The sequence below is a fragment of the Hemicordylus capensis genome, chromosome 3 (genome assembly GCF_027244095.1).
Source record: "Hemicordylus capensis ecotype Gifberg chromosome 3, rHemCap1.1.pri, whole genome shotgun sequence".
In the NCBI taxonomy this organism is placed as follows: domain Eukaryota; kingdom Metazoa; phylum Chordata; class Lepidosauria; order Squamata; family Cordylidae; genus Hemicordylus; species Hemicordylus capensis.
The window spans coordinates 257,922,200-257,945,705 of NC_069659.1; the positions used below are offsets into that span (position 1 = coordinate 257,922,200).

The window sequence follows — 23,506 nt, forward strand, 5'->3', positions numbered from 1 at the left end:
AACCTGGAATAACACATGGGAGTCTGATGTTCAAAGACACAAAATAAAAAATCTCATGAGCATGCCTAAGTTTTAAAGTACTCCTTTAGATCTCAGCATTGGTGCTTATAAGGAGGATATTATCTAACTGAATAACTTAAAAATAATTGTATTATTAAGTCATTTTTAGCTCTGCTTTTTCCATTTGCCTACTGTGCAGGTTGATACTTGTATAATTTCCCACCAAGATACATTGTTCCAATAAAATAATTTTTATCTAGTTTTATCTACAAATCAATATTTGTGTGATGGTTGAAAACTCAAAATATGATACAGATGAAAACCATAATTAATGATATGCTTTAAGGTAATGAATACTCTTATTTTCAAAGAGAAAGAGGATATTTTAAAATAATTCTTTATTTCTGGAGGCAGTGAAATATTAAAACTATTATTAAGGTTATAAAGTTTGTTGATGTAAAAAAAGTACAGAGGTAATTTTAAAAAGTTAGTTTCTTTTCTGGTTTTTCTCATATTTTCTGAGTTCAATTACTGGAAATAACATACAAGTTAGCCATTTATACATTTTCAGCAGCTATCAAAATTTAAAATGCTGTAACACATTATAGCTTCATTATACCATTATTACTTTAAAAAGCAGGCACATTGAAAACTAAACACATTATAAGATCCACCATATATACAAAATGTATGTACAGAATGACACAATTGTAAATGAGATGCAAATGTTATGTTTGCATTTTTGTTCCAAAAATGCCTTCCTCTTTCTATTTCATTTTAATTTTTGGATGATCAGTATTTCTGCATTTGCAAACATGGTATGATTCCCCATAAATTAATGCCTGTCCAGGAGCCTAAAACATTTCCTATGCTAAAATATAAGCAAAAACAGGCTCAGCCAATGGTTGGTTCTTATTCAGTTATGGAACTTTAAAAAGCAATAAGCATTAATGGCAGCTTAGAACAATTATAAACAGTACTGTTCATTAATACTTTTGTTTTCCTAATTTCTTGATGCTGAAGATTACAGAACTATGATACTAAATGTACTGTTGGTGTTAGGCCAATTCACTGCATGTTTCTGCTTGTTTGTGCCAGTGCAATGACAAAGTGGATTTTCCTCTTATCAGTCACCATGCAACTTCTTAACTATACAATTGAGCTTAAGTTTCCAAAAGGCAGTGGGAACCCTTTTATCCCCAACCCCGAAGACATCTGGAATAATATGCTGCCACTTAATAAGATACTACTACTTTGTAATGCAGCTGGGGTCCATAAACCTGTGACCTTACTTGGAAATATCAGTATTGCTCTGGAAGTAGGAACCATGGCACTAATATTAGACACTGCAGATGCTGGGTGTTGTAAACACTGTGTACATCTTGAAACATCTTCAGGGGAAAATAAATTTTACAGCTCAGTCTTTGGAGGTATTCATCCTTGTTCATTGGACAATCCCAGAATCCACAGAGGTCTGCTTCCGAGTGGTCTTTGGAGGAGGTGGCGGCGGGGTTTTGCTCGGTAATGGAGGTGGCAGTTGCTAGAAAACAAATTTGGAATCAAATTTCTTACCGAAGAACCAATTTTATATCAACTGATCAATTCAGATGTAATTTCTTATAAAACTGCAGAGGCATTCAGGAAAAATAGGGCATATTCACTTAATTCTGCTCCAGCTTAGGTCTTATGAACAGTGCTTTGCTGCTGGCTGTTAACTAAGTCTAGTTTTTAATGCTGACACTAACTGGTTTCTCAGGATTTATTAACTAACAGTTTTTTTAAAATAAAGTCTCCTATAAGTAGGTGTAGTACCGACTTTATTGGTCTGTACTGACCACCATAGCCCTAAGCATTACAGAACTGGAAGACTAATGCTGAAATACATTCTCTTCACCAATTTTATAACAGGCTTCCGATTCTGCTCTTTTAGAAAGGTCTTCTTGCCATACAAAAAGGGTGAATTAATTATCCTATGAACAGCCATCTATTTTCCACCACATATTCATTAAAACTTAATATTCTTAATGCTTAAATACCTCTCTTCTGAACAACATTATGCTTTGAGTTCTAGGACATGACAAGAGCCGCCAGTTTGCTAAATCAAATTAATGACAGGCAGAGGCTCAGATTAGACATACGGTAAATTACCCACCCCAATAAAGATCAAACTATATGGCTGATGACAAAAATCCATACTGTAAGGATAATGTCAAGCTATTTCACAATGGATCACACACCACTTGCAGGGCGATTTTCAACAGCTTCATTAAGTATGCAACTGACATTACTTCTTTGTTATAAGACTAAAGTGATACTGCAGTGTTGCATCCAGCAGAGTTATCATCTTTTATGCAATCTTACCCCATCAAGTGAACATAAACTCTCCTTCCCTCTTTACTGCCTGACATCTTAATAACTCCTTTACCACTTCACCCTCATTTTTTTTGATGTTTCCTTTTTTCATCCCGTTTTACATTTCCTTTTCACGTGGTTTGCTCCTCCACACAAATCTATCCAATAACTTTGTCTAGCAAACTTGCTTTTAAGACAGAAGGTTGTAAAAATGATGGTCATGCTACAGAGCTTCAGTGATTACAATACATACAGTGTTTGCCATGTTTCCTCACTGCTGTCATAGTGATGGTACAAGATGTTGGAGACAAGTGAAAAAATATTGCTGTACCTTATTTCTATAATCTGAATCTTGATTCTGTCATTTTCAGTTCCCAATTCAAGACATACACATTTATAGAATGGCTGATAAACATTCTTTGCATTAAATGGATCAGATAGATGCCTAGGAGGGTGAATTACTAGAAGATGGGACGTCCTTATTCTCTTCAGTGTTAAGAAATGCTGCCTGTACAGAACAGATTCCATGTTCAGGCCATTCCCCTGAGGGTGAGGCAGCCCTTACATTCAAGCCTGAAGACATGGAGGGACAGACAGAGGTGCATTGGTTAGCCATGCCTCCTGCATTGATATGCTAACGTAGACATACCCCTGGGCCTCCATGTAATTCAGTGATTGTCTGCAGAGGCACTCACGGAATGTGTGGAGATTCAAGGGTGAGGCTACCTGGCTATCAGCACAGGGATGTGTGGCTAGCTAGTGCACTCATATTCCCTTTCTATGACATGGGTACATAACAAAGTCCTATCCTACTGCAGATCAGTGTTACTGCTTCAAGAAGACATCAATGAAACACTTCCCGTAACAGAGACTTTATAAAATGTGAATTTTGCTAATAAAAGGATTTCTCAGACATCATACTGGAAAACATATTTTTTGGTTTCCCCCCACCATTTTCACATGTCACACATATCTGCCTACTCAGTCCAGATAAAGTGTTAATATATGTGCTTACTGAATAAGGTATTTGAAAATGATAGACAATGCATAACATTGCTATAAAGGCTAACTTTTAGGACAACAGCAAATTGTTTCAGAATAGGAGTAATTTCAAGGCATCACAAACTGGAAGCTAATGTAAAAGAGATAAGGCAAAAAATGGACATCTGCCAAGGAGAAGTGGCTCAGGGAAGAAAAAGATTCTAGACACATTCTGTCCCCTGCTGTAAGTCCTTTCATATCAGACTCTGTATGTGTGTGTCTTGAATTAGGACCCCAAAGCCTAAAATTGAATGGGTGGTACCCAACAAATCCAGTACCATGATCATCTTGTCTAAAACTGTAATATACAAAATTCTCTAATCTTTCAGTTTGTCTTCTGAATGAAGGTTGTGCAAGATCTGTGTTGGGGTGGGCAGGTTGTGGAGTAGGTAATGGACTGTACTGAGGGTCTGGGTCAAGAAGGGTGCTTGGTCGCCATTTCAGCATATGCTGCTTATAGATCCATTTGAATCCATATTTGAACAAGTGTAGTAACACATCTCCATACCAATATGTTTCTATGCTTGTTTTGAGTCAAAGTAAAATATGCATCATTAAAAGGTATCTTGTATTCTGTTAATACTGTGAGACAGGCATAGCAAGATTGGAGTGGTCCCAGAGACAAGATTTTAAAACCGGCCCCTCACCTCACTGAAGCTCAGCTCATGAAGTAAAGAAATCTTAAATGAGGCTGAATAGTGGTAACAGAAAGCATAGTAAAGTCTCTCTCTCTCTCTCTCTCTCTCTCTCTCTCTCTCTCTCTGTGCCACAATAGAACATCATCCTAAATTATTTTTTTAAAGGTTTTGTAAATTGTAGACGATGCAAGTCATTTAATGGTACTAGAGAAAAACATGCGGTTCTGGTAGCTCCAGGTCTTAACACTCATATCAATTTTGGAGGATGAATACAACTGAAGGAAGCCCAGGCAGTGCGTGGCTGGGGGAGGCAGTCATGTGACTTGCCCCTGGGGGGCCACCCAAGGCAGTGGGCCCCCAGACTACTTTCTCCCCTTGCCCTATTATCATTACGCCCCTGATTTGAAATCAATTCATCATATTTTTGACCCATAACAAGAAGCTATGAACCAACTACCATGTTTGTTGACACCCTTGGAACTGGATGTGAGAAATGACACCTTTAGGGGTTGGTTTCTGCAGTGGTAGGTGGGTGGGCGGATGGCTACCTGCTGTGCTATTTGTCTTTCATTTTTCTGTTAAAGCATGACTGATGCTTTCTTTCCATATCTTTACAATTAAATTATAAAAATGACTATTAGACCCTACAGGATAATATCACTTGCACCCCAAACATTTTCACTTACAATACAACTGAAATACAAAGCCAAATTTCCTTCACTTTGACATTAATTAAATGTCTGTGTTTATGTTTCAGTAGTTTCTAGGGTACTCTTCAGGTTCGAAGCAATTGCTTTCTCTCTGAAATAATGATAGAGCCTGCCAGTTCAAATTAAACCTTATTCTAGGCAGATTTTCCTGAGTCACGTGTACCTCGGGGGAAATGAAAACCTTATGTAAAAGGCACATTTGCAACGTACAAACAATCTGTCCCTTCCATTTCAAATACCATTGTTCTCATTTGTTTGGTTTCCTTCTGTATTAAAAGAAGCAATTGCACTTAAACGTGTCTCTTTCTCTTCACAGTCTTGAAAGAATATAGCACAATATTTAGTCAAGGAAAAATGTGAAATATAAAAAAAATTGAACTTTTTCTTCTCTACCTCATAACAAGCCATGGATTAAAATAAAATCTGAGTTACAATGAAATATTGAGGCTAAGATCAGTTATAACAGCTTCCATATTATTAGTTTCCTGAAGTTAACACTCTACATGAAAAAAAAAATCTATATGAATGTGTAACTCTTATCATCTACATTTATTTCACTTTATAATCTTCTTTTCAAGCATAATGTAGAGCTACTGCATACATTCTATAAATTACAGACTTCTTTGGACATATATTGCTTTCTTGCTTTGTAATACTGAGGCACATTTTGATGGTTATGTAATAATGCCACCATTAATTCAAATGAAAATATGAATATATTTGGGCCAAAGCATGTAGTTACGTATACAAACTGGCTGCAAAAAGCAATGTATAGCCTTTATTTGAAATCAGCATTTCATAATGTATACAGATGTAAATATCTTGCTTGGTTCTATGCTACATTCAATTTTGCAGTCAACATGTAAGCTCTACCAAGAAATGGCATTAGGCCTATTCAGAGGATAATTTCTTCCAAGAACCTATATATGCAATTAAATTAGAAATGGCTTTTAGAAATTTACATCTCCTTCCTGGCCATCTCTCCCTTATCACATGAAGAATGCAATTTTTGAACTAGGAGACAGTGGGAAACAGTGAAGATTAAGCACCACTGAAACCTATGGCCAAATTTGCACATAGTTAACTTAGTGTGATGCTGCCCACTAAGTATATTTAAGCTAAGGATCTCCTAACCCTGTGATCCAAGCCCAAAGTCATTTCTTCATACGGATTATGTTATAAAAGCTCTAAAGCAAACATTTTCATGTTTGAATGTTATACCTTTGAATTAAAGGAGGATCTTCCTAAGTTTTGATGTATGAAATCTATCTGATACAAGGTCTCTTAAAAATAATATCTGAAAAATAATATCTGAAAGAGCAGTTTTAATGTCTATAATCATACTTTAGTATGAAACTTTAAAAAAAAAAGTCCCACACAAGTTCATCACACTCATTTTTCTGTGGACATCAGGTCTGCTCCATTCTGTCTGCTGGAAGCCTACAATTGGGGATCATTGCTCACAATCTAAGGGTGTGTGCACACAACTTCCTGCTTTCTTCCATGAGAAGGAACGTTCTATGCGCAGGGGCAAAATGCAACTGTGTGCACCAAAGTTTGCTTTTGACCTAATGACCATTTCCTAATGGCCATTTTTCTCTTCTTTATCCAATGGATGCATTTGGTTAAAAAAACTCTTTAGATAGAATGAAGATTTACATATATGCAACTTGATCAAATGCCAGATGAGATGGCAACTCTGATTAGGCTGTACCATCACTCGGTGCTTTTCCTTAGTGTATTCAAATGCTTGTCTGTAACCACATGTTGCTTCACTGTATAAAGACCGGTGAAATGCAGGAAAAGTCATAAGGCAACAAGCACTGAAATGCAAGTTAATATCTTGTATTCTGGGTAATTCACAGGGTTGTTGATATAACTGGTATTCACAGCAGAGGCACTCTTACCTCTGGACTTCGGGGCCAAAGTCCAGGGCCTCCACACCCCCTGGGGGCCCCCAAATCCTCTTTAGTCTGTTCTGGGTGCTGTAACTGTTTTTTCCTATATTACTGTACACAGATACACATATCCATTGTTCAGTAATGTTAGCTATGAGTAGATTTCACTCACACACTCTTCAATGCAGCTTATATCTGAAGGAAAGCTATCACACATTATTCTTGTCTGTATTCATTCTCTAATAATGCATTGCTTCCTCTCTGTACCACATTCATCATCAAGCTTTGTATCTACCATTGCAGTGATGGAAATCAAGCCATTATTTGAATGTTTAGTAAGTGTTAGTGCCAATGTTATAAATTTAAGTGTTCCATTGTCTAGTTTCTTTGAATTTCTGTTCTTGAATTTGAATGCTAAGTATGCAGCTGATTTTGTATGCAATGATGTGTGTATGAACCTCTGAAAGAGCAGAAAAGGCATTGTGGAATCCCTTCATGTAACAGATCTTTGAAAAACAACAACCCTAAGATCCTATTTTGTGTTTAACTAGATTATTAAGGAAACCTTTCAAAGAAATTTTTGTGGTGTGTATGTGTGCACATGCACACATCTGCACATGCACCAGTAGCACGTGTGTAGAACAGTGATGTTGGCACACCTAGGTAATGGTATCCTCTTTTTATGATCATTGAAACTAATTGGAATTGCGTATGATTTACTAAGTTTGATGAATTATTAGAGGAATGGGATTGTTAAGCATCTTTTTTAAAAAAAGGTTTGGGGTGTAACTAAGTTTCTTGTGTGATAGACAAAACAGCTAATATGTCTTTCTATATAACACCACTTGTTAAAGTTGTTAAAATCAAGTTGGTTTTAAATGTGATTAAAATTGTTTTATTGTCTAGTTTTGTTGTTAAAGCTTCAGCTAAAAGTGGCCTATAAGTAAGTATGTATGTATGCATGTATGGATAGATAGATAGATAGATAGATAGATAGATAGATAGATAGATAGAGTGAGGATTCCCCTTTACCAGTAAAGGGGGCTGTCCTAAGGATAGATAGGGAGGGAGGGAAGTAAATTGCTACTTACAAGTGCTGTGGGCAGCAGCTGCAGTCGCTGGGGTGGTGATGGGTGTGGCTCCACCCCACCCCCGCTGTCCTCCCCGAGAGTAGGCAGGGATGGCGGCAGCCTAGATTGATCCTTCCTTGGCCAGGTTCAGGCCTGTGCGTATGTGTGAAGTCCATTTTAGTGACCTCTGCACATGCACAAAGGGCCATTTGCATAACCATGCAATTTGCATAGTCACGCAAATGGCCTCTGTGCATGTGTGGAGATCACTAAAATGGCCTCCATGCATGTGCAGGGCCCCAAACCAGGCGGCCACTGGCCCTGCCTACTCTGGGGTAGGCCAGTGGGGGTGAGCCACCACTGCCCCTGCAGCCAGCAGCAGCACTTGTAAGTAGCTATTTACTTCCCTCCCGCCCTCTCTATCCTTAGAACAGCCCCCCTGCCCCTTTATGGGTAAAGGGGAATCCTCACCGGATTCCCCTTTACCAAGCTCCAAGCTGGTCGAACCCGCTCAATTCATACTTGAACTGCATCTGGTTCAACTGGGGGCAAAAACAAACTGGACTGGTTCAGCTCGAAACTGGTCCCAATTCGAGCGGAACCGGCAAAACCGGTTTTGTGCACACACCTAATCTTGAGGTCCTACTATAAAATGGCTTAATGCTTTTGACAGTAGAACCTTTTCTACAGAATTAGTAAAAATAATTTACATATCTCCAGTCATACCATATTATATCTTCTTTGATGAAGTCACTTTTTAAAAGAAATGTTGAAGAGCCAAATATATATGAATTTGTAGATTAAAACTGGAAGCTAAGAATTAAAGTGATAGTTTCTAATGCAAGCAGCAAATATTTGCTCAAATATTTTGTGATTCATTATGTAGAGTAGCAAAATTGCTTGCCTTTAGGAAACTGGTGAGTGAATGCGAGTAAAACCACAACCATACATTAAAGTTGTCCAAAAAATATTTTATTTTGTTCCCTGAAATAAGATCGGAAAAACATAAAATCTAAGTTGCTGCTGAGACTCTCCTCTGTCTTTTTAACAGTCTCCATCAGCCTGCCTAAGAATGCTTTGTTTTATTTATAGCTTTCACTACCCAATGAATCTGTGTTCATATACAAGTCACTTAGAGTGAGTTCCTTTCAGCCCTAACAGGCAAAAATGCTGTTCTGTAGCAATATAGTAGAGATCAGCGAAAGGGGACCCAAAGAGCAGCAGCTGGCTTCCTGTTTGCAACCCAGAGGCAAGTGGAAGCAATGATGACTGTGACAATGAGACCTGGGGACAGACCACTTTGGAAAGTAGAGATTGGCCCACCTCCCTCCCTCCCGCCTTTTCTTTCTGTGGTCCTCCCACAGAAGTAGCTGCTGACCAGGGAAATGAGCATTATGTAGACTTGTACTGAAAAAGCCAGCTCTAGCTGAAAAACTTACTCTTTGAGGTACAGGTGGGGATGTGGCAGGGCTTAGGGATTCCTGGCTTTCCATGAGATTTCCATAATCTGCCATGTTGCCTTTCAGAGGCAACGGAGGAGGAATGTTGGACATTTCCAAACTAGTCATGCCATTTAGTTCCAGACCTGAAAATAAAGGTATATTTTAAAATCAATGGATCATTCAAGCTAATCTTCACATTCACAGCCATTTGTAGAGGCTCACACACTTGATCTGAGCCAAAAGGCCGAGAAGCGATAATTGTAGAGGCTCTAATGCTATGCAATGGATTATAATGATGCACACAAAGACCCCCCGCTTCCCCCCCTGCCCAGTTTCACAGATTCCAACACATAATTTGCTGCCTGAGTAATAAACGGGCTGCATCAAGTAATATCTGGTGGAATAATAAACGTGAGAGCTGTATTACAACATATCAGTGCTAAACAGGGTTGCCAGAAGTCATTGATTTTAAGATGCCAACATTTCAGAATATAATGTAAACTCTTGAGTTTTGAAAAGTGTGAGAGGTCTACACATGCTGGCTGACATGCCCCACAGCCTTATGAGGGTGGAGGCTCTGTCCTTGAAAGGAACCAGTAAGCTCACTGCATGCAAAGCTTGCCTCACACCACAGTGCTTGGGGAGGGGGAGGGATTTTCACTTCTCTTTCTTCCTTGAGATTTTCTTCCTTGAGATTTTCACTTCTCTTTCCTCTTTTTTTATTTTTAAAATCCAGGAATATATCTGTGAGGGCTGAACATTATCCTCTCCTTCCCCACACACTGCATTGTGAGGCACGCCTTGTGTGTAGTCAGATTATGGGCTCCTTGCAAGGACGGAGCTGTTGCTCCACCCCTGTAAGGCTGTGGGGCATGTCAGTCCTTTGCACCATTTCAGGCTTGGGGCATCACAAATATTCATAGCAAGGTGTCAAGTCAAGTCAAGTCAAACTTTATTACAGTCATAGACCAGCATACATATAACAACATTACCGACGTTCTAAATGAATTTTACAAATGATATAATAAATCCTAGCCATTTTATTAATAATCTCACAATCAGAATTTGAAAGTAAAAAGTTTAGATAAAATTCATCCGAATGGCCCGGAAAGTTTTGTAGAAGGGGCGAAACTAATCTTAATCAAGCCTCCCTATTGAAGTCACAGTATAATATTGCATGTGAACATGTCTCAACTGAACCAGAGCCACATGGACAAACTCGAGCGCAAACATAGCAAGGTTTAAAGGCCTGCTCATGCACACCTTCAAAAATTAAATTGCACAAAAGCAGCGTATTATAGGAGAGTTTGTTCTGGTTACTTTTGTATACTGATAACAACCATAAAGGTGGGTGATCCTGAGGATGAACATGTGGTCTAAAACCTATGTGGGAGGAAACTGACGGTCTGTTCATCACCCCATCCAAGCATTGGTAATCCGAAAAAAGTTTGTGCCAGGTTGTTCCTTTTCTAAAATATGTACTTAATAGTCACAGATTATTCCAAACCGTCTGTTGCAGTTCTTAACCATTTTGCATTCGTCAGTACTGAAAATCCAACATCATTACATTTCTTTTCTAAGGTATACTACAGTCTAACAGAATACAATTTTATTTATTCTCCCACATAACATCTTTCAGGAACTAAATGCACAAATGAAATTTATAATTAACTACATATCTATTTAAATGTTTGAAAATTACTATAATTATATTAAATAAGATCACTATAATTATATTAAATAAACAGAAATTGTTGAAATAGCTAAAAATACTTATAAAGAGAAACACAGAAAAATATTTTTCTAAATTAACTGCAAAATTAACTCATGCCTCATTATGATGGGGAAAAGATTGCAATTTTCTTTTTAGGCTGTTTACCCACACACTCTCTGGGCAGTCACAAACATGACTTGTAATTTATTATGCTTTTTAAAAATATACACAAAAGGACTGTTAAGCTGAGATGCCTATACACTTCTTTTAATTCCATTTTTAAGGCAACATTCTGCTACAGTGGGAGTGAAATTTGTGACAAACTATGGTGTATTACAGCAGAGATTCTCAAAAATAATAAAAGGCATAGTTAGGCTATGGAAATAATTGTTTTGACTAGCAACAGAGAGATCCAGGTTTAAAGCCCAAGTGAAACATGAAGCTCTCAGCCTAACCCACCTCACAGGATTGTTGTGAAAGAACCATATTTACTAACCTAAGCTGCTTAGAGGAAGGACAGATCCCAGTTAGGCACTGGGATACACTTTGGGGCAAGCAAAGCCTGTACAAAAGAGATTGGCCCCACTTGAATCAAGATGGAACTAGACAGCTGGCGCTTAAACTCAAATAGGCCGCAGAGCAGCTTTTAAAATGACGCCTGGGAGATTGCCGACAGGAACTGGGTGGTTCGGCAAGCAAAATCCCCTAAGCTGCAAGGGTGCAAACTTTTCAGCTAAACCAGAAGGGGACAGAGCAGAACCAGGAATAGAGCAGAAAGAAACACATGACAGCTGGCCAAAAAGGTCAAATGACAGTAAGGGAGATAGCATACGCTTACGCCAGGTAAGAGACTCAGCATATAGGTGATTATATACAATGCCAGAAGCCTCCAAGCCAAGATGGGCAAGCTGGAGTGCTTTGCTGCTAATGAAAACATAGATATAGTGGGCATAACGGAAACCTGGTAGAACAGTAAGCAACAGTGGGACAATGTTATTCCTGATTACAAATTCAACAGAAAGGACGTGGACGTGGACAAAGGATTGGGGGTGGAGTAACACTGTATATTAAAGAAGGAATAGAATCCATCAAGCAAGAATCCAACAAGAAAGGATTGGGGGTGGATTAGCACTGTATATTAAAGAAGGAAGAGAATCCAACAAGCTAGAAAATCTAGGTGGGCCGGTGTCCTCCACAGAAACTCCATGGGTGACAATATGAAGACTGAAAGAAAATGTGTTATTAGGGACATGCTATTGCCCTCTGGATCAAAATGCTAAAAGTGATCTGGAGTTTGAGAAGCAAATCAGAGAGGCGTCACGTAGACTGGGCAAATTCACAAGCAGGTATTGATAGAGAGACCAAATTTTTAGACATGCTAAATGACAATGACTTAGAACAATTGGTCATGGAACCAACCAGAGAAAAGGCGACCTTGGACTTAATCCTGAGTGGTGCCCAGGACCTGGTACAAGTTGTCAGTTGTAGAACCATTGGGGAATAGTGACCATAGTGTGATCCTATTCAGCTTATATGCAAGTGGAACACTGCCAAGGAAGTCCAACACAGATGTGTTGGATTTCAGAAGAGGAAACTTCTCAAAAATGAGGCGACTGGTTAAAAGGAAGCTGAAAGAGAAAGTCAGGAGGTTTAAATCACTCCAGCATGCATCGGACTTATTTAAAACCACAATAATAGAAGCTCAACTGGAATATATACCAATAATGAGGAAATATACCACCAAGTTCAGGACGACACCAGCATGGCTAACAAGTAGAGGCAAGAAAGCTATAAAAGGGAAGAAGACTTGTCTTCCCCAAATGAAGGGAACAAAAAGGAACATAAACTCTGGCAAAAGAAATGCAAGGAGACAGTAAGGGATATAACAAGAAAGCTTGAGAAGCATATAGTTAGAAGTGTCAAGGGGGATTAAAAAAAAACTTCTTTAAATATATCCGAAGTAGAAAACCTGCCAGAGAAGTGGTTGGACCCTTAGATGATGAGGGTGTGAAAGAGATTATTAAGGAGGATTGCAGAGAAGCTGAATGAGTTCTTTGCATCTGTCTTCATGGTGGAGGATACTAACCATATACTCACTCCAGAACTTAGCTTCTCAGACCTAGATGCTGAAGAACTGGACCAATTTGAAGTGATGAAAAAATATGTTCTAAACTGGCTTGAGAAACTAAAAATGAACAAATCGCCAGGGCCAGATGACATCCACCCATCTTTGAGTTCTGAAGGCACTCAAAAGGTGAAATTGCTGAACTCCTAGCAAAAATATGTAACTTGAGGCTACAATCGGGCTCTGTACCAGAAAACTGGAAAGTAGCTAAAGTAACTCCAATTTTTAGAAAGGGATCTGGGGAGATACAGGAAACTATTAACTATTTAGCTTAACTTCTGTGCTGGATAAACTGATGCAAAACATAACAGCAGGCCTTGCTGATGGAGAACCAGCATAGCTTCTGCAAGGGCAACGTCTTGCCTCACTAACCTTTTGAAGCTCTTTGAGAGTGTTAACAGGCAAGTGGATAAAGGTGCTCCGGTTGACTTAGTATACCTGGACTTCCAAAAAGCTTTTGACAAAGTTCCTCACCAAAGGCTCTTGAGTAAACTTAGCAGTCATGAGAAAAGGGGACAGGTTCATGTATGGATTGGTAACTGGTTGAAGGACAGGAAACACTGGGAATAAATAGACAGTACTCTAAATGGAGGGAAGTAGTGGGGTTCCCCAGGGATCAGAACTGGGATCAGTGCTCTCTAACTTGTTCATAAATAATGAACTCAGATTACGATTTCTTCCAGGAGCACATTCAACAGCCCAGGAGCAGCTACAGAGAAGACCCACCTCTGAGTCGCCACCAGACCTGTTGGTGGCAACTGAAGTAGACATATTCACAGAGGACTGCAATCATCCATGGCTACTAGTCTGGTGGCTACAGGCCACCTCCAGCCTCAGAGGCAAGATGCTTCTAAATATCAGTTGCAGGGAAGCAACAGCAAGAGATTGGGCATGCCCTCACCTCTTGCCTCTGGGCTTATCCAAGGCATCTGGTGGGCTACTGTGCGAAACAGGATGCTGGACTAGATAGGTCGTGGGCCTGATTCAGCAGGGCTGTTCTTATGTTCTTACAAGCATAATCAATAAATAAAGACTTGTTAATCTGATGGTTTATTGTCATATGGCAACTGAGTCAGAGGTAGTCCTTTCATGAGGCGAGGTGAGGCAGATGCCTTAGGTAGCAGATTATTGGGGTGTGAGCAGGGTGGCAAGATGTCCCCCTCCATTGCCATCAGAGCAGCTCTTTGAGACCAATCTCACTCTTGCAAGGAGTGCTTCTCCTCACACTCTTTGCAAAGTCTGCAGGAAGCATGAGGAGAGAAGAGGAGGCTGCAAGTAACCTCTGCTCCTCTTTGCCCCAGTGCAATTTTCAAAGCTTGCAAGGGCAGATTTTGAAAGGGGGCTGGCTGCCATCAGGCACCACAATACCTTGGGCTATCCCTGAACTGACTCATTGTTATTTTCTAGCTCAGAGCAATGAAAGAGAGCATTTGGGAGATTCATGACCCTCAGGGATTTTGTTTTTTTTTAAAGGCACCAGGAAACTGCACCCTAGAAAGACAGAAAGCAGATAATAGGGGATTGCTTCAATGAGTCCCAACTTCACACACATGAAGTAGGGTCTTGAGTTGCTCAATCTGAATGTATGGATGCTGACAGAGATCACATTCTGGCACCCTCTTCTTGCCCCAGCCAAGATTCACATTGGCATGCTTGTGAGCATTTGAAAAAGCTGGAGGAAGATATGCTTTTCTGGAAAACAGTCCACTTTTGGGGACTGGGGAGAGATGCCTGAATCATATAGTTAAGGCTCCTTTTAGCACAACTGCTGGATTCTATTATATGCCTTTCTAGGAACTTTGTTTGGGTTATGAAAATGTCCTTTGAAACTTCCAAGGAAATACAGCAATATATCACACTTATCAAGAGGAAGCATTTTTAGAAAACATTTTCTAGTCTATCTCTGACAGATGCATTATTCTATTTGCCTTAAGTTCTTCATATATATCATATAGAAGTTCTCTGTAAGTTAATGTCCCAAATTTTACTTTGCTACCCTTGTGAAATGCAGGGAATTTTCATGTGGCCAAAACAGACCAGAAATTAGGTCCATGTCTGTTCATCCAGCAAACTTGAGGTAATAATGCACAGCTGGATCACTCACCCTATTCATTGTGAGTTTACCAGGGAGAAGACAAAACATCACTATAGGCCAGTCATGTTCAGGTGCCTTAATTTCAGATATAAGTCATATTGAAGTACCCCCTGGGTCTATTACTAAATGACTTAAGCCTTACTCACATGTCACGAGAGCCAGCCACGCTCACACTTACACTTGCAAAAGTAGGGAGGAAGTCCCGCCCCATGCTGTCACTCACCCCCTCCAGCTAACCCATTCATTTGTCTGAAGGGGGAGGGGCTGTAAATGTGGTGGCTGGTGCTTCCATGAACTGCAACCTGGATCGCCCAAAGTTGCAGCTCATGGAAGTGTTGGTCATGCCTCTCCTTTCAGACTAACAGGGCCATGAGCATAAAGGGGCTGGCTTGAAGGGATGACTGACAGTGCAGGGCGGGACTTTTTACAGCTATAAGTGTGAGCGTGGTTGGCACACATAATATGTAACTAGGTCTTAAGAAGGATGCTTGCTGCCACTAGTAGTGCATTGTGAAAAATAGTTGTACTCTATTATATATTGTAGTAGAAATCTTAAAAGCAATAGTCCATAAGAGAAGAATTCTTGAACAGATGTGCATATGCTAATTAAGGAAATGTGTGAATGGACTTTGTTCATTTCCCTGCACTACAGCCTTTTACAGTAGCTGAAGGCTTTTCCTTCAGCATTTCTAGTACAAAACATAATGCAACTAGTGCCACAAGAAAAATAGTTGAATACTATTCAAAATAGCAAATTCATTTTTTAAAAAAAGACTGTGGAGAAAAGGATATGTTCCAGTAAAACTATTTTAACTTCCTATCAAACACACTGACCTTATCCACCAATTCCTAAGTTCATAGAAAGCAGAATGTATGCTACTCTGTGTGAGAATCTGTTCACATGCATGCTCAAGAGAGGTTCTGCACAAGCAGGCTCAGCTCAACCAGTTTCTTGTTGAGGGCTAGAGAGCTAAAGTAGATGACTGGATACAACCCCTGTATACACATCAAACACAGGTAATTGGCACCATCAAAGCTGACCATACTGCCATCTTTAAGGAAACAAGCACATGGATCTGATCCAGAAAGGACTGCTATGGATCATTTCAGATGTAATGCTCCCAGTCTTCTAAATCATGGTGCAGAGGATGAGGAATATGCTGCAGGCTCACACCTCCCTTGCATGCTCTGATGCCCTTCTTTCCTCCTTTGTTGGGCAAACCATCATTGTGGTTTGCTCAGTATAGCTGCATATTATGGTTTGTATGAACACCACATTGATTCCAAATCAGTGATTGAAACCATGGTTTGAAGTAGGTTTCAACCCAAAGATTGAAGTCAAAGTACTGCTTTTGCAAAGCATAGTTTGTCCAATTCAGATGTAACATCAAACTACGTTTTCTCAGAGAAGAGTGGGAGGGAACTGGAACCTATGAGAGGAACAAGGGGTGTGCGAGATTGCAGCATTTTCCTGACTAGTATTTAATTAAAGGCTCATACTTCTAGTATATGATGAGGTGGCAAAATGTATTACTGAATATTCAGAACAAGTACAATAAATTGAATGCTTATATAGATGCAATGCATATATAGAAACATATGCAAGGAACAGTGCAATATACAGTGAAAATTATTTTCTGAAATCAGTCACATTTATTCTTCATTTAAGAAAAGGTTGGCAGGTGAAAGAGAATCCAGTGAAATAGTCTTTTTAAAGAGGCAATTTGTCAGCTGGTCACAAGGCTCCTACAATAACTTGGTTGGTCAAAGTATATCAGAAACAACGTTTTGTAAAGAGACTTACCGGACTGTAAACTGAATGAAAGCTTGGTCCTTGGAGTGATTGGTGGTGGGATGGGTTGAGAAGGTGGTGATGGGGAAACAGAAAAACGTTTTTCATTTCCCATGACATTAATAACTTGGCTCTTTGGTCTTTGTGGTCTCTGTGGACTGATCTGTGTTGGATTGAAAATGTTGGACCAGTTTGAAGCATGCCTTATACACAAGTAAGAGATATCACGAGGATATATAACTTGTTCTAATAGCAGAGCTAGATACATTATGGAGAAAACATTTCTTATTGAGCTGTAGACCTTGTGATAAAGTTGTTTCTAGACATAGTATTGTGCTCCCTCCCTCCATCTATCCATCTACCTATCTAAAATGTCCTTGGCGTGCCTTTTTCCAAACACATTTTTGTGCCCTGGAACTTGCAGTTAGTTTTTCTTTATAGTATTTTAGAAGTTGTTTTCTAGGTTTCTATAATAAAATGTCATATGGTTATTTATATCATCGTTATACCTTGTTATTCACGACAGAAGAATTAAGAGACAAAGCTGTATATGGCTTGTTTTAAAAATAATTCAGCTTTTATCTGATATAAGCGCATTATTGTATCTTATGACAACTTTTTAATGCCAACTATGGGTCACTAATCCACAAAATATGCTTGATGAAAGCAAAGACAACCAGTAGAGTCCAATAGTTATGCTTGTGCTTAAAATACTGACCAATATTTTAGTGTTTAATGGGGTTTCTTTATTCTTATAGATATTGAACTAATTTCCTGTGTCAAGTGAACCATAAAACTCCTCAAAAGTAACTGCAGAAGGGTAATGATACGTACACAATGGAACTGTACTTAGTACTCTCTCATGGCTTGTATATCACTGAATACTGGCAGGTCTGATCTTGTGCATTGCTGCTGAAAGCCAAGTCACTTTGAATGAGGGAACTATAAGAATACACTCTTATGACAGCCAGGAAGCCTATATTCTCTTGGCTATTTGGTACATTTTTCTTTCTTTCATGTAGTTAGGTTTATAAGTTTGTCTCGGCCAGCTTGCCTTAGTTTAGACAACATATAGGGAATAGTAATGAAAATTGCCTTTTTTCTAGGACACACCTTATAAATGTAATGCCTCAGGCATCCTTTTTTATATCTAAGGAACACAGTTCATAGTTATTTTTTAGTTTTGTAAATTTGGGTATATATGACATGAAACCCACAAGTATTAAATTAAATTAAAGTCAATGGCTCCCGTGTTGCACAGCATTACGTGGGCAGTGCTGATCTGCTTGAGCTGCTGTGGGCTCCTAGCAAAGCACCAGCAGTCTTGCACTTTTGTGCAGGAGTGCAAATAGTTACAGTAGTGTGCCCACACTCTGGAAGTGCTACTTGGATCAGAAACATATCACTTCTTGTTAAGCAACATGTTCCAAATCTAAGCAGTTCTGGAGTGTATTTATGCTTTTGCAAAAGCACAAGATAGATGCTTTGACAGGAGCCCACAATAGCATGGGCAGATCAGCACACAATAGCATGGACCCATCATGCTGCACAAACCATGTGCATGCTGACACTCATCAGGGCTGTAGGAAGGAATGCTGCAGCCCCGTGTGTCTGTTTCAGACTCAAGTGCCGGGGAGAGAGGGAAGCAGGGGGATGGAGCGAACAGAGAAGGAGTGCCTTGCCTGTTCTTTAAAGGCACCCCCCACTGGTGTCCCCCCCACAGGAGTGCATGAACTGTTCATGAACATCCCTACTCAGGTCAGCTTTTCTCATCGTCCAAAGGCAGGAAAATGCCACAACTGCCGTTCCACTGCCACCTTGATACAGGAAGATTGAACTCTCAGTTTGAAGTTCAATACATTGCTGGAACCGTAGATCTGCTGACCCCATTGTGTTGTTCAAATGCAGTAACCTGGGGTTTGCGTAGAAGCTCCTCCCCAAGCACATCCCTTCTCATATCAGAGTCAATGGCACTTGCAAGAGATTGCAAGTGGAAGCAATGGAACCACAGCTGCCGGGTCATCTGCGGTATGATTCTTGGCTTCTGGGGTTAACCTCAGGTAAGCCTGCCCTCTGTTTCACTTGTTATTTGAATGGGCCCTTAAAGTCCAATGATATAATAGCTCCTTAAGCACAATTAAATGTTTTTAAGATCCAATCATCCAAGATAACCATTTATTTGCAATCTCATCATGAGTTGAATTAAAGTAAGTTTATGTTACCGTAGTATACGGGAACAGAGAAAACGGAGGAAAATGTTTTTGTTCATTGCAATCAGGTGTAAAGCTGTTGACTCCTGCTCTGTCTTCTCCATAAGGTTAAGAGAATTTATGTTAGTATAGAGCAAAGCTCAAAGCCACTTGGATAAATCTGATCCTATCTCTAATATTTTCCAAGAAAAGCCAAAATAGAAATATCATAGAAGCATTTGCGCGAGAAAACATTATCTAACAAGAATAAGTAAGACAAAACACTATACTGATCATTTGTGACAGATCAGAAAAAGAAAAATAATAAGTTCATTAAAGAGAGGCACAAAACATAAAAATACTACAGCTACACAAAACAGGAGGGCAGCCAGATGATTCTGGATTGCACTTCGTAATGCATTGACTCTGCTATAGCTTAGGGCAGGGGTTCTCAAACCTGGCTCCTCAGATGTTGTTGAACTACAACCAACTCCCATCTTCCCCTTCCACAATGGCCAAAGGATGACAGGAGTTGAGGACCAACACCATCCAGAGACCTAAGTTTGAGAACCCCTGGTTTTCAGAGTGCAAGTTATTTGCTGGAGAGCAGGCTAGACAGCATTGCTGTGCTAACAACATAAATATCACAGGAAGGAGACTGCCTCAGGCCTGGGGTAACTTGCAGCCACCGTTCCTTAACCCCAAATACATAACAACAATGGTAGGCAGGTAGGTAGGTAGGTAGATATTGTGATGGGACTAGTTGCACTAGTGCAAGAAGACAGTGTTGCTGTGCAAAATCACAGGAATACTCTCGGAACTGTGCCCTTGAGCAAAGGTTCCCTGTAAAGCATATGAGGTGTGCCATAGGTTGTGCACCTTCTCGTGTGAATATGTTTGTGCTAGTGCAACACTGGTCTGAAATGCAAGTATCAGACTAAGCATAACTAGTTATGCTAAATCTGACACTGTCATCTACACGACCGCAGTGGCTTTTCAAGCACTGTGGGGTATGAAGCATCTGATTGCAATAAGTTGTGTGTGTTTTTTTAAAATCAGGTTTTTGACCTATTGCATAGTACTCAGTCATCAATATTTTTCTGCAGATAACACTTTCCCCAGTTGCACACACCCTAGGAGTCTGCTAATAAAGAATAAAAATATGACTTTGTGTTTAAGTCTAATGAAAACAAAATCGGTGGCTAGTAATGGTGATTGTCATTAAATCAATAAAATGTGCAGCCTATTATTCTGATGTTTGACATACAATTTTGAGCAGTCTGTTAAATGCTTGGCCCCAGAGCAGGTCTGAGCAGAACCCTCTGAAATGAACAAATTAAAAATGAGAAGTCAAGGAAGTATACTATCTACATAGAGTAAGACATAAGAAACCTAAAGAACCATTACTGATAATACTGAAGCATTTAAATAATCTTTGTGGAGAAGATCAAAAGCCTACAAGAACACTTTAATTAGGAGCAATTTTCATTTAATAAAATTTACAATGTCTTTGTTTTTGATCACCCAGTTAAATTACCATAGGAATTTACCAAGCTAGAAAAACTTCATTAATATGTGTTTTAATAACTAAGAACTGTTGTACAATAATTTTAAACATATTTATGAAAAATAATGATGAACATCAATCTATTAATAATAACAGGCAAGCCTTCTAGCACTACTTCACCACTTCCACTGCCACATGCAGAAAATGTGGTCTTACTTCCTGCTTTGTGGTGCCTTCTGTCCTGATTTTCCCTTCCTGGGAAGAGAAGGACAGTGCAAAGAAAGTAGCAGCTTCAGAAATAGAAAACTATGAAATGCCTTTTTTGTGTGAAGCAGGCAAAAGGAAAGAACAATGCCAAAGAGAGTTACTGTCTCACAATGGATTAAATTCAACATTTAGCACTGTGGGGAGAGTTACGGTGATGCTTTCAGGTTTTAATGCTCTCAACAGCCCTGTTTCTAGGCAAACATGCATTGGAGATATGCTTTCAAGTGGGTATTTATTTTACCTCTTTCTTGTATACTGTTTCCGATTGCTAATTTATCTTCATCTTATTTTAGATAGATTTTTAATCATAGTCATGATCCCATTTTCCCCCTTCCAGTCAATGGACCACAGCTTTGGAGGCTACCTTTTAAGGTCCCCTCAGTTTCAGGGCTGGTTAACCAAGAAGCAGAGGGATGTTTTCATTACTAAAAGGGAATGAGAAGTTTTGCTTCATGTACCTAATGGCCCTCTGGATGGAGCTTGTTACTTTAATTTGTATATTAGACACACAGTGGACAGATGCTTGTATAAAAACAACAGTACTACAGACAGCTATATAAATCAAACAAAACCCACTATCTACTGTAGGTATATGTCAGTCCCCTAATGGACTAAATTTTTCCACATGGCCATGTACTGCATAGGACTATGTGGTAAGTGTCTGTGTGAAGCTCTTACCACATAGTCTCATACATGGTCAGGTGGAAAAATTCAGTGATAGATGTGGTAAGCTGGTCTCCATCTCCATAATAATGACCGCCGCAAAGAAAAAGTACAGCTGACATACTACATGTACTGAGTGCCTGGCTGATACTAACATTTTCTTCATGCAGTTTTGTACATCTGGGGAATGCCAATATTGAGCACCAGCCTGAAAATATCTGGCAATATGGGCTTGCATCAGCGTGGTAGCAAGCATGACTTGTCCCCATAGCTAATCAGGGTCTGCCCTGGTTGCATATGAATGGGAGACTAGAAGTGTAAGCACTGTAAGATATTCCCCTCAGGGGATGGAGCCGCTCTGGGAAGAGCAGAAGGTTTCAAGTTCCCTCCTTGGCTTCTCCAAGATAGGGCTGAGAGAAATTCCTGCCTGCAACCTTGGAGAAGCCGCTGCCAGTCTGTGAAGACAATACTGAGCTAGATAGACCAATGGTCTGACTCAGTATATGGCAGTTTCCTATGTTCCTATTCCATAATACCTAAAATAATGGGAACGCTAGCATAAATGTTTCCTTTTAACATATCACTTATAATAGGCATTCTTCTTCCAAGTAAAACGATTTTAAGGCAAGCCACGCTTTAGTTCCAAACTACTTGGCATTATATTATTGAAGTTCCAAAAGGCATTAGTGAGTATAAAAGCAGTTTGATTAATTAACCTTTTTGGAGCATTTTCTTTCGGCTACATGTCAGAATAAATCTGCCACCTTTTAACTCCAAAGCATTTAAAGTTAACCTGGACATTGTGTAGCTTGCCAAATAGATGGCAAATAATGAAATGTGGGATTTGTTCTCCTTAAATTGAACTCCTCTTCTCTCAGGGCCTGGACTTCCTTTGCCATCAGGGATTTTACTACTGCTACAAATATTTATATATTACTTTTGAATTATATCTAAAGTTCAAAGGCTCTTTGCCTTTTTTAGGCAGGTGAAGAACCTTGGCTCAACCAAATGTCCCTTAAGGTCCGGGGCTGGGAGAGAAGTATTACTCCCTATAGGAGGCCCACATCATCTTCTATCTCATTACCATGTGGATCCTCCTCAACGCACCAATGCCAGGTGGGCACCAGCTCAGTCTTTTGGTTCACCACAGTATGCTCGGCCCTTATCTGTGTGTGCTGCTGCTTGTGCCTATAGCATGTACCTAGCCAGAAGAAAAGGAACAAATCAAGCCCTTCCTCACAGTCCCTGGCGTTTTCTCAAACTCTCCTCTGTCTAAGACTCCCCTCCAGCTGTAGGAGAACGCACAGCCATGGGAGGAAGGGCACGAGCAGCCATGGTTATGGGTCTCCACCTATTCCATTGCTCAGCCCAGATGGGAGGCAGCATCCCAGGGTGGCACAAACCGACCTTCTCAGTGCTTGTATTGAAGCCTGGTCCGAGGAAAAGGTTGGCTGCAATCTATTGTTCGTGCCGAGTGATGAACCATGTTCCCCCACCCAGAGAAGGTGCATGGGGAAGATGGCTGGAGCTACTTTGTAGCATAGCTGTCCCACAGGAAAGAGCCAGCCACAAATGGAGCTGCCAGTTGTATGCTGCTTCTTTCTCCCACCCAGAGAAAGAGGTTGGTGACTGAGTTGCTGCACAGACCCAGCTTGGCCTGGAGAAGGACAGCTGCAGCTGGGATTGTTGCACAGTCCCCTCACCTGATATTGGAGGCAAGAAGTGTTGGGTTAGCCTCAAGTATGCTTCTTGGCCAGTAAGCAAGGAAGAAGATAGGATGGGAGAAAAGGGCCCATGCACCCCCTCTTTCCTGCTTAGAGGCAATCTGCAGGCAGCAGGTCTACAGAGAGAACTTGCCCTACTCTGTAAGAGGCTCTTCCCCTACTTTGGACATGTCATATTGGAGAGGGAGGAAAAGAGGAGAGAATAAAAGGAAGGAACAACATGTTTTAGTAAGAACTAACCTGCCTACTTTCCTTTCACTGTCCCTTCAACTGGACGAA

At 40.0% G+C, this 23,506-nt stretch overlaps 1 protein-coding gene across 4 annotated transcripts in view; it reads right to left on the reverse strand.

Moving 5' to 3' along the window:
• Positions 1 to 381: 381 nt before the first annotated feature.
• Positions 382 to 23,506, reverse strand: part of DOCK1 (dedicator of cytokinesis 1) — a 645,511-nt gene continuing 622,386 nt past the window's right edge. For all 4 annotated transcript variants that reach the window (XM_053305327.1, XM_053305329.1, XM_053305326.1 and 1 more), the window contains exons 50-52: positions 16,890 to 17,040; positions 9,149 to 9,294; positions 382 to 1,540 (exon numbers count right to left, since the gene is read on the reverse strand). In XM_053305327.1, the coding sequence (XP_053161302.1) occupies positions 1,445 to 1,540; positions 9,149 to 9,294; positions 16,890 to 17,040 (393 nt within the window). In that variant the 3' untranslated portion in view covers positions 382 to 1,444. The remainder of the gene's footprint in view (positions 1,541 to 9,148; positions 9,295 to 16,889; positions 17,041 to 23,506) is intronic.